At 42.8% G+C, this 14891-nt stretch overlaps 1 protein-coding gene across 1 annotated transcript in view; it reads left to right on the top strand.

The window, feature by feature from the left end:
- Positions 1 to 232: 232 nt before the first annotated feature.
- Positions 233 to 14891, top strand: part of LOC308687220 (patched domain-containing protein 3-like) — a gene marked incomplete at its 3' end in the record, with an annotated part of 28059 nt that continues 13400 nt past the window's right edge. The window contains exons 1-4 of the mRNA XM_081359583.1: positions 233 to 250; positions 750 to 778; positions 877 to 1670; positions 14297 to 14424. Coding sequence (XP_081215709.1) covers positions 966 to 1670; positions 14297 to 14424 — 833 coding nt within the window. The 5' untranslated portion in view covers positions 233 to 250; positions 750 to 778; positions 877 to 965. The remainder of the gene's footprint in view (positions 251 to 749; positions 779 to 876; positions 1671 to 14296; positions 14425 to 14891) is intronic.

Raw genomic sequence — 14891 nt, forward strand, 5'->3', positions numbered from 1 at the left:
AATTTGGCGGCCATTTTGATATGCAAATTAGAAGGTAAAAAAACTCAAAATTTTGCTTGGGAACCAGTTTTTTTGGATTCAGCACCCTTGAAATATGTAAAGTAGGCCGGTTCCCAACTTGTACCCATAAATGCTCCTCACTTTCACTTTTTGGGTACATCCCATCTAGACTACTAAGAGCGCGCGCTTCCCTCACCGCAGGAGCTGGATCACTGCGCGCCTCCGAAGCTCTGTCCGTTCCTGAAGAAAAGTAAGTGTATTCATTTCATCATTTTCAAGTAGAAACATGCACGTTCGTGATAATGATGTTATTATGATGGCGTCACATTAATCTTGTAAGTTTGTATTCGCACAATAAGACATTTTTCGTTAATCTTTGTCGGAAAGCTAAGAAAGTGAAAGTGAAAGTGACATGTTAGGGCGTAACCCATTCTCGTAATTAGCCTGCAGTTATTTTAGCCATGCAGTTTGTGCACACACACACACACACACACACATTAAGAGTAGCGAATATTGAACACACACTGCAAACCGTATAATGGTTTGTGGTTATATTAACCTGTTGATCTGTTAGCCATATTAAGATTATTTTGACATGCTACACCGTCATAGTTGTGGAATTGTCCGAAAATTGTTGATTATTTATTTGTTTATGTTTAGTATAGAAATGTATAATATCTGTAGCAATTTCACATAAGGATTGTAATATTCTTTCATTTAATAATTTCCAAAATGTTCCTCTATTTCAGACCACACACACACCAACACCCTTTTTCCGGTAGGTTGGTAGGCTAGCCTATATATTTATGCAAACCCAAATGTTCATGTGACCTGTAACTGATTAAAGTTGTTTTGAATGTAACTCTCCGTCACCAGTTTTCAAGGACCATCTGAACTATCCAGAGCTTCCTCCTCTGAAAGGCTGTTGTTGGGGCTTTGAAGAAGGACGAGACTGAATCTCCGGGATGATGAAGTGTAGCGCATCTAAAACAGACTGCATTGAAAGGCCTCTGTCTCTGGCCTTTGAAAAGCTCGGTCATGCTGTTGGAAGATATCCATGTGTGTTTCTTTTATCAGCTATATGTGTGGCTGCTGCCCTTGGATCTGGTTTCATCTTTCTTCACGAGAGGAAGGCAAATGATATTGAAGACCAGTTTACGCCTGTCAATGGACCTGCCAAGTTGGAGAGGGCGATTGTGTTGGAAAACTTCCCACAATCTGAAGAGTTTTCTCGGCTACGGCTTGCGTCTGAAGGCACTTATGCCTCTTTGATCATCACAGGCTTGCACGGAGAAAATATATTAACTGAAGCAGCTTTTAACGACATTATAGAGTTAGATAGAAAAGTGAAAAGTATGACGACAGGAAACAAGACTTTTGAAAACCTCTGTGCCAAAACAAAGGGAAAGTGCATGTCAAACGCAATTTTAGACATCATAAATTACAATGCTGCTGAAGTTGTTTCTTTAAAAGTAAAATATCCATTGAATAATACCGTGTTTCTGGGAGCAACCGTCGGCGGTGTAAAGCTAAAGCCAGAGAGCTCAGAGCTCACCAGTGCCAAAGCAATCAGGCTTTTTTATTTCTTAGACGAGAAGAAGACGGAGGACAACCTTCACTGGCTTGATGGCTTTCTAAAACTCCTCTCAAACTCTACAGAACAGAAAACGGTAAGTAAAAATGCTGAGTTATTAATTAGATAATGACCAGGGCTTGAGATTAACAGCCTCCAAACCGGACAAATGCGTGTGTATTTCAGCGGTGACATGTAACACAGTCACTCCTACTAGCCACGGTGGCGGGTTGAATTTTATATATAATCCATACATTTTTTCAATCAAAAAAAAAAAAAAAAAAAAAAGGGTACTATACGGTTATCCAGACCACACCTGATAGATGACCAACCCCTAACCCCGCCCCTAAACCTACCCCTAACCCCACCCCTAAAGCTACCCGTCACTGGGGTCTATGTGATGACCTACCCCTAACCCCACCCCTAAACCTACCCCAACCCCACCCCTAAACCTACCCGTCACTGGGGTCTATGTGATGACCTACCCCTAACACCGCCCCTAAAGCTACCCGTCACTGTGTGGTCCGGATAACTGTATTGTTCCAAAAAAAAAAAAAAAGGCATCTGAAATAATAAACATCTTTCAAACATCTTTAAAAAGGCATCTGAAATAATAGGAACGGATGCAATGTAGTGAAATATCTGAAACGCGTCCAATACTAATTTTCCGCAGAATAGATTCAGGATACCAGCTGCTCTTTCTGTCTTATCTCTCCAACAATGAGTTACGCACAAACCCGCCTTTCCTCACTCGCTTCATTTGATCTGGATGAATATTGTTGTTGTTATAGGACTTGAATTTTACTGTGGGATTGCACGTATTGAGCATAATTGTATACGCTTAAAGCTGCCTCTCATTACTAAATTATAGTTGTGTTTAAACAGTCAAATACACAGAAATGAATGTCAAAATGCCAGTCTTGGCGAGTATTCATTGAAACGCAGTCAGTTATGTTTTATCAGTATAATGGATCTGTGCATCAGGTCTTAAAGTGACAGCAACCTAATATACCTGCTTCCAAATAATGAGATAATATTACAAATATTTATATGGCAGTTTTCCCCATGAAAATGCACCAATGTCAAAATTGTGGCCAGTGAAAATGCAGAGTGGCAAGTATCTTTGGAAAAGCTCTAGCCACAGTGGCTGGTGAGCAAAAAGCCCTGGTAATGACCATTGTGTGAGTAAATAATTTTATGGAGCAGTGTTTGGTAACACTTTATTTTACAGTGCTCTTGTTACATATGGTTCATGTACTTACCATACTAATACCAGTAAATTATGCATAATTACATGCAACTAACCCTCAACCAAACTCTAATCCTACCCTAACCCTATAGTGAGTGCATGTACAGTAGGTAGTCAACCAGAATGCCTATTACCGCCGTGGCACAATTAAAGGATTAGTTCACTTTCAAAAAATGTTTTTGCTGATAATTTACTCACCCTGATGTCATCCAAGATATCCGTGTCGTTCTTTCTTCAGTCGAAAAGAAATTAAGGTTTTTGAGGAAAACATTCCAGGATTTTCAATGGCAACCATCTCTGAGATGCGCCACGCATTGCGTCCTCACGTTGGAAAGGTCACGCGTCACGTCATCTATCTAAGTTATTTGTCTGTGTTCTCCAGTTCAGAAAGTGTCAGGGTTCTGTCACTTCGGTCTAGTTAATTTCTTGGTTTTGTGACAGAGCTCTGACACTCCCTGTTTTGTCTCGTCTCTGTGTGAGTGTGCGGTTCCGAGCGCGCTCAGGCCGTGCACTCACTTGTCTATGTGCCTTGTTATATGTGCGGGGCATGGTGTTTGGATCCCGACATGTCTGTCTAGTTAGGTTTCGGTTCTGTGTCGGGATTCGGACATCAATGCTCCGCGTGTTTGTTTTCTTTTGTGAGCGCACGGAATGAGCTTTCGCTCGTTCTCGTGCGCTCTGTCTTGTCACGTGAGCGCGCGCGGTTTCGAGTTCGCTCGAGCCGCGCGCTCTTCTGTCTGCGTGTTTTTTCTTGTCTTGTGCTGTGTAGCACACAGCTAGTTTTTCACTGGCTGTGTGCTTTCATGTTATGTTTTGTGTGAACACGTGGCTTATGAGTTTTCACTAGCTGCGTGTTCATGTCTCGTTTTGTGTTCTAGTCCTGTTTGTTGTGAGCACATGGCTTGTCATGTGTTTCCTTGTGCCATGTGCTCTCCTGTCGATTGTCTAACCCCGCCCACCTTGTTACCTGATTATTGATTCATTTTCCCCACCTGTCCTCCCTCGTTACCTGCTTTGTTTGCTCTCCCTATTTTTTTCTCCTTGTGTTTGCAGTTCTGTGCTGGTTCGTTGTCGTATCTACACTGTGTGTTTCCCTGCCGTCAAGTCAAGTCAAGTCAAGCCGAGTCAAAGTCAAGTCTGTCTTGTTTTCCCCTTCGGGGTTGTTTTTGTTTGTTCCTGTTTTATTTTATTTTTAAAATAAAGCCCATCAATTCTGCACCTGAGTCCTCGCTTCTTCCTTCACCCCCAACCTGACAGAAAGGAGGGAAGGGCGAAAAAAATTCCATCTCATTTTCTCATCTTTGTTTTAATTTATTATTATTATTATTAAATTTTTTCCATGACCTTTTCAGCGTGATGACTTAATGCATCTCAGAGATGGTACAAGATGGGCATTTGTGGTTAAAAAGAATAAATATATATATTTATATATATATATATATATAATTATTTTTTTTTTTTAAATGCCCGATCGTTTCGCTGGATAAGACTCTTATTTCTCAACTGGGATCGTGACGAGACTTTGGAGCTGCATTGAGACGGGCATTTGAACCATCAAACCGTTGGTTGCCACCAGTGATGCGCGGGTCAATGTATAAACAAACCGCACCTGACCGACGTTTTCAACTCGACCCGCTTCCTGACCCGCATTCTTTAAAAGAAGTAAATGCTCAGCGTAGCATCTTAATATAACTTAATATATTCTAATTTTGTCAAGAATTATAAAAAATCGTCAATAAGCTCATAATTTGTACTAAAATAGTCTAAATGCTTAGTTTTAAAAACAATTTTAAAAAGCTGGCTATGTCTATTTTGATGATTCTGCGCAAGTTCAGCAGACAGTGAGGTTCGGGTTTGTTCCGATCAGAGCTCGTGAGCGGAGAGCGCATCTCTGAATATTCCGCTCCGCTCACTCATTCCGGGTCGCTCGCCCATTGCAGAATGGCCTGCTGGTTCGAAAATATGTGGAATAAGGGCTGCCTCCGACTTTTTTTTCTAGTCGACTAGTAGTTGTTCATCTAAGCCATTCGTGGACAAATCGCCCCTTTATATTAATTTATTTTGGTTTGAATATTTTTGTTTAAAAGTAGACATTTCAAGCTTTCTGTTATATATATAGCCTATATTTCTCAAATCTGTGAGGCACAAGCTGAGTTTCGGCGCCCTCCAGTTCACATGCAATGCAAGTGATCGTGCCGGCGCCTTATTACATTGTCTGCTATATATTTGCTTCTTATTTATGAACCCTCTGGGGTCTGGGGTGTTTTTGGGGTCCTTGAGATGTTCTGACATGCCCTGACATTTGTGCTTTTTTCAGTTGCTTATAAACATATTAATGGCAAAGGTGTAAATTCACTCTATATAGCACAAACAGGACTTCCATAATATGTGAGCCACATGTATGTACATGTTTTTATTTTTGAGAGAATAATGTTTATGCATGGTTATCGAAAAAACTAAAAATTAAAGTTTCTGAAATAAGGCCACAAAACACATACTAAATATGTGGCAATAAGACTTTTGACTAATGGATGTCATCGCCTAGTGTTTTTTCTTCAAAATGATATGAAAATCATCCTGCCTAATCATTCACATAAAACGATACATTGATTTTAGTTTTTTGAAACACTTTTAGTTTGGAAAGCCAATATGCGGATGGGGCGTAAACGCTCCAACAGCATCATGCATATGTAGTAGTTCACACCTGGTGAGACTACGTCCCTGCATACTTAATGAGCCATTCATTCAGGTGTGTCACCTATAGCTAACTTAAATATACAAGCTTCATAAAAATGATCATTCTAGGAGAAAATTTCAGATGGCATTTAGAGGCTTTTGCATCTGAACTCTTCATATATACACACGCACATATATATATGCATGCACATACATACCTTATAATCTTTTCAAAACTAGTCAACGTCTTTCAAAACTAAAGTATACATTTTATCATACGTATTTCAAAGTAAAGGATTCATTAGTTAGTTGATGACTTTATTTTTGACAAAACACATACAGTATATATTCCTCATCTCAGTATAGCAATAGAGTTTTCTAAAAGCTGTTCATTCAATACAGCAGTATTTGAAAATCGATCATATTTTGTAAAATTACATTTATATTTGCATTTATGTCAAAACCTAGACACTTTTAAACATCAAAAGGACATTTATTAATATGTATTCGTGTCAAAATGACAAATAAACAGATTTTCCTATTCAATTTTGCATGGAAACGCTTCCAAGACGCTTGCGTGTCGCGTGAAAAATAGGCGTCGGTTCTATTTCTAGAATGCACGTGTTTTCCACGCGGCTCGTGCCACGCCTGAGACGCGCGTCTCACACAGGTAGTGTGCAAACTCTAAACTGTTAACATGGGAGCCGAAATAAAAACGGACACGCCACGCAGCTGAGACGCTTACGCCACGCATTCAGTGTTTCACCGGCCTTATCCAGCGGATGTGGGCGTTTCACAGGTTTGTATGGATCGCCTCACATTTGCGTTTGAATAGCGCGGTCTTCGTAGGCGGAGTCACATTAAAACTTAATTAGCTGAGATGAGAACGACTGACATCTCTCTCTTTACATACATATTATATAAACTGTGAATATTTGTTTTTTTATTTTTTCATTTAAAAGAAGATAATTCAAGCTTCATGCCTGTGTGTCTGTATGCCTGTTTGCCTGTAACACTGTTTTTATTATGAGCATACACAAAAAAATACACACTAAACAGGATCGATTGATGTATAACACAAGCATATAAGATAAAAATTAATATTTAAAAAAAAAAAAAAGTTTGCACTCATACGGAAAAAAACGTACTCGGTTACTAATGTAACCTCGGTTCTCTCTAGAAGAGGGAACGAGTATTGCGTAAGGTTAGCTTACGCATCGGGAAAGTCTTCTTTCTTCGAGATCTGAAGCCAAAAAATTATCCTTAATTTTGTATACATTGTCAACGCAGTGCAGCAGCCGACAGACCTAGGCAGGCTGTATAAGCGTGCTCATTGGCTGCTCGGCGGCAACTGCTTAAGCCTATCGGTGAGCGCTCTGAACGCGGCAACCTTCTAACCGTCAGAATGGGCGTGGCCAGCGTGTATATATTCAGCGCTCATAGGCTAAAATTCTGGTTTTCGCAGTCTGAAGCGCAAAAGCTCGTGGCGCGACACGGCAGGTTACGCAATACTCGTTCCCTCTTCTAGAGAGAACCGAGGTTACATTAGTAACCGAGTACGTTCTCTTACGAGAGGTCTCTCGTATTGCGTAAGGTTAGCTTACGCATCGGGAACCCTTTGTCAACGTCGTGTGCGCTGAGCATCCAGCCCATGAATCCCAGGGAAACCGGGGAAAACACTCTGCTGGGAAATGTGGCCGGTCGGAGAGAAGGGCCAGCGCAGTACAGGCACATCATGCAGCATATGAAATAGAGCAAACAGTACAAACAGTAGGGCCGGCAGAGCGAGCCTATACAGTACATAAGCACTCATAAGGGTAGGAGAAAAACGACATAGTCGGTCTCACATGAAGGGAAAAATTCCCGCGCGACAAAATAATAGGAAACAGAGCGGATCAGCCGGTCTGAGTCAAACACTTCACCCTGAGTATAGTACCAGAATAGCGCCAGCATATGAACGTAGTCTGCACACGAGAAATGGGCAGAGCATACATGTCACTTATGCTGACAGTATTTTTGCCTGTAGGGCAGGAACTTCCAGGTTATAAAACCTCACGAATGTTGACGGGGAGGCCCAGCCCGCCGCCATACAAATACCGTGATTAGAAATTCCGCTGGACCAGGCCCACGACGAGGCCATGCCTCTAGTGGAGTGGGCTCTGATGCCCAGAGGGCACTGCAGGTGTCTGGAGGCATAAGCTGCTGCTATCGCGTCCACTATCCACCTGGACAAGCTCTGCTTCGAGGCGGCAAGACCCTTGGTGCGTCCGCCGAAGGAAACAAAGAGCTGCTGTGAACTCCTGAAAGCGGCGGAGCGCGTGTTGTAAACTCTCAGCGCCCGGACAGGGCATAGGAGGTTATCACTGTCCCCACTATCGGATGCTGGCAGAGCCGAGAGGGAAATAACTTGTGCCCTAAACGGGGTTCCAATCGCTTTGGGGATGTAACCGTGTCTCGGTCTGAGAATGACTTTCGAGTCATTCGGCCCAAACTCAAGACATGCAGGGCTAACAGATAGCGCGTGCAAATCACCCACTCGTTTGACTGAAGACAGAGCTATCAGAAAAACGGTTTTAAGCGACAGATACTTTAGATTCGCGGATTCAAGCGGTTCAAAGGGAAAAGCCTCTAGGGCCGCTAGGACCAAGGACAGATCCCACGAGGGAACCGAGGGGGGCCGCGGGGGATTCATCCGTCTAGCTCCTCTGAGGAAGCGGATAATGAGCTCATTCCTTCCCATTGCCCGGCCGCGCGTCGTCTCAGCGAACGCTGCAATAGCGGCCACATATACTTTGAGCGTGGAAGGGGATCTGCCCTTTTCCAACAGCTCTTGTAAGAAGGAGAGCACCCGCGGGACCCCGCATGCGCGCGGATCCAAGTTTTTAGTAGCGCACCATTTAGAAAACACCGACCATTTAGACGCGTAGAGCCGTCTCGTGGAGGGGGCTCTCGACTGTGTGATCGTGTTCACGACCCCTTCTGACAGGTCAACGGGTATCCGTTGATCACCCATGCATGCAGCGACCAGTGCTCTGGATGGGGATGCCAGATCGATCCACCGGCTTGGGAGAGGAGATCCTTTCTCACCGGGATCGGCCATGGGGGTGAGTGCGACAGCCTCACTAGCTCTGGGTACCAAGTTTGGTTTTCCCATCGCGGGGCTATAAGCAGCACTGAGTGGTGCGTTTCTCTGATCCTCGAAATGACCTGTGGCAACAGGGAGATCGGAGGAAAAGCATACAGCGGGAGGCTGGGACATGTCTGGGACAGCGCGTCCTCGCTCTTCGAATAAAACTTCGGGCAGTGAGCGTTGTCTTTCGACGCAAAGAGGTCGATTTCCGCTCTGCCGAATAGGCACCAGAGAAACTGGACTGTCTGGGGGTGCAGAGACCATTCTCCCGGGGGAATGTTGTCCCTGGACAGTCTGTCTGGACCGACATTCAGGTGGCCCGGCACGTGCGTGGCTCTCAGCGAGCGCAGCGAGCGGTAAGCCCACACGAGAAGGCGTTCTGTCAGCCTGCACAGATTCCTGGATCTGACACCGCCCTGTCGGTTCACATAGGATACCACGGACGTGTTGTCCGAGCGGACTAGCACATGGTGATCCTGTATGAATGGGAGGAAGCGCCTGAGCGCGTTCTCGACCGCTATCATCTCCAAACAGTTTATGTGGAGGCATTTTTCCCGGTCTGACCATAGGCCAAAAGCCGGTTTGCCCTCGAACAGAGCGCCCCAGCCTGAAGTGGAAGCGTCCGTCGAGATAACTTTGCGGTGTGAGATAGCTCCCATTGTCACTCCCCGCTGGTACCAGTCGGCCGCTAACCAGGGCTTCAGAGCTGAAACGCAGCTCTGAGTCACTCTGATGCGAATACCGCCGGAAGCCCATGATCTGTGAGGCACTTGGGCATTCAGCCAGCGTTGTTGCGGGCGCATTCGTAAAAGACCCAGCCGAAGCACTGCTGCGGCTGAGGCCATACAACCCAGTAACCTCTGAAATGTTTTGAGAGGTACGGTGCTGCCCGGCCGGAGGGACGCGGCCAGGCTTTGAATACAGCGCGCGCGCTGTGTCGACAGGCGGGCCGTGTACTGATATACCTGACCGTCGAAGGCGAATCTCAAGAATGGCCTGTGACGGGGTATTATCTGGATCTGAAAAGTACGCGTCTTTTAGATCGAGAGATATAAACCAGTCCCTCGGGCGAATTTGCGCGAGAATTTGTCTGGTTGTGAGCATTTTGAACGGTCTTCTCATAAGAGCCTTGTTCAAACGTCTCAGATCCAAAATTGGTCTGAGAGCTCCGTCCTTCTTGGGAACGAGGAAATAACGGCTGTAAAAGCCCGACTCGCTCATGGAAGGGGAAACCGGTTCTATAGCCCTTTTGCACAGAAGTGTAGCTATTTCTGCTCGAAGTAGATGTGCTACTTCCCCATTCACTCTGGTCTCGATACGCGCTTGAAAGCACGGAGGGCGGTGGGCGAACTGCAGAGTATAGCCCTGTTTTACTGTGCTTAGCACCCGTTCTGATGCGCCTGGAATAGCTTCCCACGCTTTTGCGTGTGCAGCCAGGGGCAGAATGGCCTCCGGGCTCCGATCGCCGCGCATCGCGGGCTCGAGAGCTCGAAACGGAGGGGCGGGCGCGGCGCGCGATGGCGGCGTCGGGGGCGAAAATGCTCGTTAGTATGTGTGAGCGCTCGAGGGCGGGCACAGGACTTACATTCAGGGGCGGGCGCGGCGCGCGCTCTTGGTGCTTAGATACGGCGGATCGCACGTAGCGATAGCTGGCCGTTTTACACACAGTGTCCCGGTGGCTTTGGACGGGGAACATATAGTGTGAGGCGCGCCGCGCGATGTCGGCGTCGGGGCGAAAATGTTAGTTAGTATGTGTGAGCGCTCGAGGGCGGGCACAGGACTTACATTTAAAACATGACCGGTCGTGCGAGGCCGTGTGACAGAGCGGGCAGTGAGTAGGTGTGGGCACGGAGAAGTGGACTTTTAACACTAAAGTGGCTTTTGCCTGCTTCATGAGAGTGGGCTCTGTGAGAGACACGGGATGTATAGTGCTTGTGTACAGGGGTGAGCACAGAAACGTGGGCACATTCACTGCACTAGAAACACATATGGCGTCAGCCGTGCAACCAGACATTATGCTCTTTTGAAATTTCTCTGGGTTGCCGTGAGAACGGCGGATGCGCGCAGGCGAGTGTGTAGATATACCGGCTCGTTGACTGCGGGGTAAACAGCTGCAGTAGCCGTGGCAATGGGGACTGACAGAGCGTTAAGCTCTCGTAAGAGAACGAGCCTATCGCGCCGGCCCCAGGGGGTTAAATACGGGCAATTGATTGATAAAACATTGATCAAAATTAAAATACAATTTATACAAAACGAAAATCTTTTAAAAAGAGTTTTCTATAAATCAAAACTTAATGAAGTCGTCAAAATCATGTGTTACCGAAAACAGCGCCGTTGCTTGGAGGGCGCCAGCGCCTCTGCCTCTCAGCGCCTCTGCCTCGCGAGTGGATGATAGCCCTGAAGACGCCTAGCAATGATATACCTTTAGTGGTAGTATACCTTTAGTTAAGTTATATCTTAAGAGTCTTCGTAGCGCATGATGCGTATGATGCGTAATGGAGATTCCAAAGCATTCTGAGATATAAAGTCGCAATTGCGTGTTATAAAGTCAGAATTGTGAGATATAAAGTCCAATTCTAAGGAAAAAAAAGACGGATTTTTTTTTTTTTTTTTTTTTTACCTCAGAATAGTTTATATCTCACAATTCTGACTTTATAACACGCAATTGCGACTTTATTTCTCACAATCCTGACTTCATATCTCGCAATTCTGAGAAAAAAAGTCACAATTCTGACTTGATATATCGCAATTGTGAGAAAAAAAGTCAGAATTGTGAGATAAAAAGTCGCAATTATTATTATTTATTTATTATTCAGTGGCGGAAACAAGCTTCCATAAAAACCTTAATTTCTTTCGACTGAAGAAAGAAAGACGTGGACATCTTGGATGACATTGTGGTGAGTAAATGAAAGTGAACTAATTCTTTAAACCAGTCGTATTTCAAAGTCATTCGCGAAATGACCACCAGGCGCTAAGGGATATTGTGCAAAACCGCAGCAAAAGAAAATATTTTTAGAACAGAAAAATAGAATCAAAAGTTAAAAATAGAGATGAAAACAATATAGTCTATATTTCATATTGTAGAAAACAGAAGCCTATTCCTATAAAATATTGGGGTTCCCTATACAGAAATGGTGAATTAGTGTTCGACAAACGCGGTGGTGCATTCATTTGAACTTATTTTACTCTTAACAGCTAAAATAACTTAGGCTAATATACTCCGTAATGTTTTGGTCATACAGATAAGAGTAGAGTAGCCTACATAAGTCAAAACTGTACTTTTACTTTTATGAACTTTTATTCATATTAGTCAAACAAACAAAAGTTTGACTGTGCATGGTCTCTGTCTCCGGGAACTGTGCATCACAAAAATGAACCGAAAGCCTCAGTTCAGTCACGATGAGAAATAGGCTATGTCTAAAGCCTTTAAATGTCTAAATATTTAATAATTGTTATCTGATTATGTAATCCATATGAAACTGAGAGGTACAGAGGATCTACTCAAACATGTTTAGCTATCATGTAAGCACTTCCCAATGAGGAAAGGACAAGGCATGCGTGAAAATCTCACTCTAATTAAAAGTAAATCGCCCTGAATTAAAATGTAAAAACAGATCAAATAATTTATTTGTTGAAATGTTGCGATATTGTTTCATTGAAACTCGTAAGTATTCTATAAAAGTTATTTAGTTTAACTGCAGCACGAAGCACTTTGGTTTGAGATTTATTTGAATAAAAATAAAATTCACAAATCGCACCCTGGTTGTAAGGACCAGGAATTCCATCCCTGTGGAATTTAATATTGAGATGAACATTTTGTTCATGACAACAAATGAACCTGCGTTTTAAGATTGTATTTAGTTTTGCTTGGAAAAAGCTGGCCCAAACCGGAGTAGCGTTTTAATTCTTCAATTATTAAAATAATAAAATATTTAGTTAATAAACTTTTATCGTGGGGGTGCAGGAGTGTTAATCGCCCCTCTTTCATACGGAGAGTGTCGGATAGCCTGATGATGCAGAACAGGCAAAGGCAATATTCTTTTAAGGATAAATCTCTTGATGTGTCCAAATGTAGGCCCTATAGCCTACTGTAGTTTTATTTATTGAATTTTATTTCACACAAAATATCAATTGAAGTCTTCAATCCAGTTGTTGCAACTGGTTTTGTAGAGTTTTAGAGTGTGTGAGCAGTGTGTGTGTGATTGTCAACAATCTGGCATTATCCAAACATGAACTGTTGACGAAAATGCGTTCATGCCAACTAAACGAATGTGAGTGATCAGCAGATACAGAGCGCGTTAATTTGCGATCAACCTTGTTTTATTGTAAGGAGAATTCTGCTAGGCATTCTGTGTCATTGAAGCAACAAAGGCTAAATACTTTGTTACAAGTTGTTGTTGTTTTTTTTGATTTGTGTGGATCACATATACAGTATTATTATTAGCCTTCATGATGGGTTTTTACCCTGAAATGTTTAATTTCGAGAGAGACCCCAAAAACTTCAACTTGCTAAAAAGAGATCAAGCGTGAGAGAGAGGCAAAGAAAAACGCATGTTAATTTATGTTGCTTTGAACTATTTTTATTTTGTACTGTTTTAATTGTTTAATTTTGCTGCAATTAATTTGGCAATACAAATTTAAAGTGTCGCAAGAATAACAGTCTGTGTTTCTTATTTTGCATTGCAAAGGGAATAAACTCTAAACTCGATGCAACCCTGTTTTAAATAAATAAACTGTCCCGACACTTTATCTAAACCTTGAAATGGTATTTCCATTTGGTATTTGAAACCCTTCAAACTTCATTATTTTTTTTTGAAAACATCATTTCGTTGCTATGGCCAAATCAAATCAAACACAACAAAGCTCAGAAAAGTGTGTCGAATCAATAAATTAACATTTCAAAAGTTTTTATTTTTGACAAATGTTAAACTAGGGACAAAATTAGTTTGCGTTGACCACACGCTCCGCGAGGCGCATGTTGTAGCGTTGACCACACAGCTATCGCCTGAGCTCTGGCCAGAGAATGAGCTTAACGTCTTGTCATGCAAAGCCTCATTGAAGTTTTCTAAAACACAAATGCTGCCGACTAACATCGGTTATCAAGTCCTGATCATTTCATTTATTTCACTGTTATGTTTCAGTTAATAAATCTACTGACTAATTAAAATAACACGAACTATAAGACACATAACCTATTGACAAGCATAACCTTTCTAAATTATAGAAAAATTGGACACACAATCTTAACGTTTAGCCTACTTTGCTTGAATTTGATGCAATAATAAAGCCTACATTTGTTTCAGGTCTAAATTTGTACTGTAATTTCAGTATTGTGATTATGAATTTGTTTAACTACAATGTTTCACTTGAATTGATCTGCTACCAGCTCTCAATCGCTCTCAATGAGCCGCGGCGCGGCGGCAGATTACGCGATAGAGAGAATAAACTGACACTTTTCAAGGTCTGTGATTGTAGCGCCTCTTAACGGTGAAAGGCAGCAAATGCACACCCGCGGGAACAGTGGCGGTAAAAGTATTATTCTGGTTGAGTACCAACTGTAGGTACTTAATATTACTCAGTACTTAAATATATAATTACACTGTAACAAATAAACCTTAAAATAAAGTGTAACCCAGTGTTGTTGTTGTTGTTTTTTTCATTTCTACAGGTCCATGTGTCTTACTATACATCACTATCAAGACAGAATGAGCTTGAGACCAATTCAGAATCGGTTATCTCACTCTTCTCTCTTACGTATTCCCTGGCCATTACCATTTCGATTATGTCTTGTTCAAGGTATAAAGAATTAAATATATTCACATAAGTACATGTTTCTATCCCTAAATCTGTGATTCCTCGTCCTCTTCCTTCCTGTGTGATTGATCTCTATAGCATGTCCTCTTCCTCAGGATAGACTGTGTGATTGATCTCTATAGCATGTCCTCTTCCTCAGGATAGACTGTGTGATTGATGTCTATAGCATGTCCTCTTCCTCAGGATAGACTGTGTGATTGATGTCTATAGCATGTCCTCTTCCTCAGGATAGACTGTGTGATTGATCTCTATAGCATGTCCTCTTCCTCAGGATAGACTGTGTGATTGATCTCTATAGCATGTCCTCTTCCTCAGGATAGGCTGTGTGATTGATCTCTATAGCATGTCCTCTTCCTCGGGTTAGACTGTGTGATTGATCTCTATAGCATGTCCTCTTCCTCAGGATAGACTGTGTGATTGATCTCTATAGCATGTCCTCTTCCTCAGGA

This window comes from Scardinius erythrophthalmus (assembly GCF_964197995.2).
Source record: "Scardinius erythrophthalmus genome assembly, chromosome: 1".
Lineage (NCBI taxonomy): Eukaryota > Metazoa > Chordata > Actinopteri > Cypriniformes > Leuciscidae > Scardinius > Scardinius erythrophthalmus.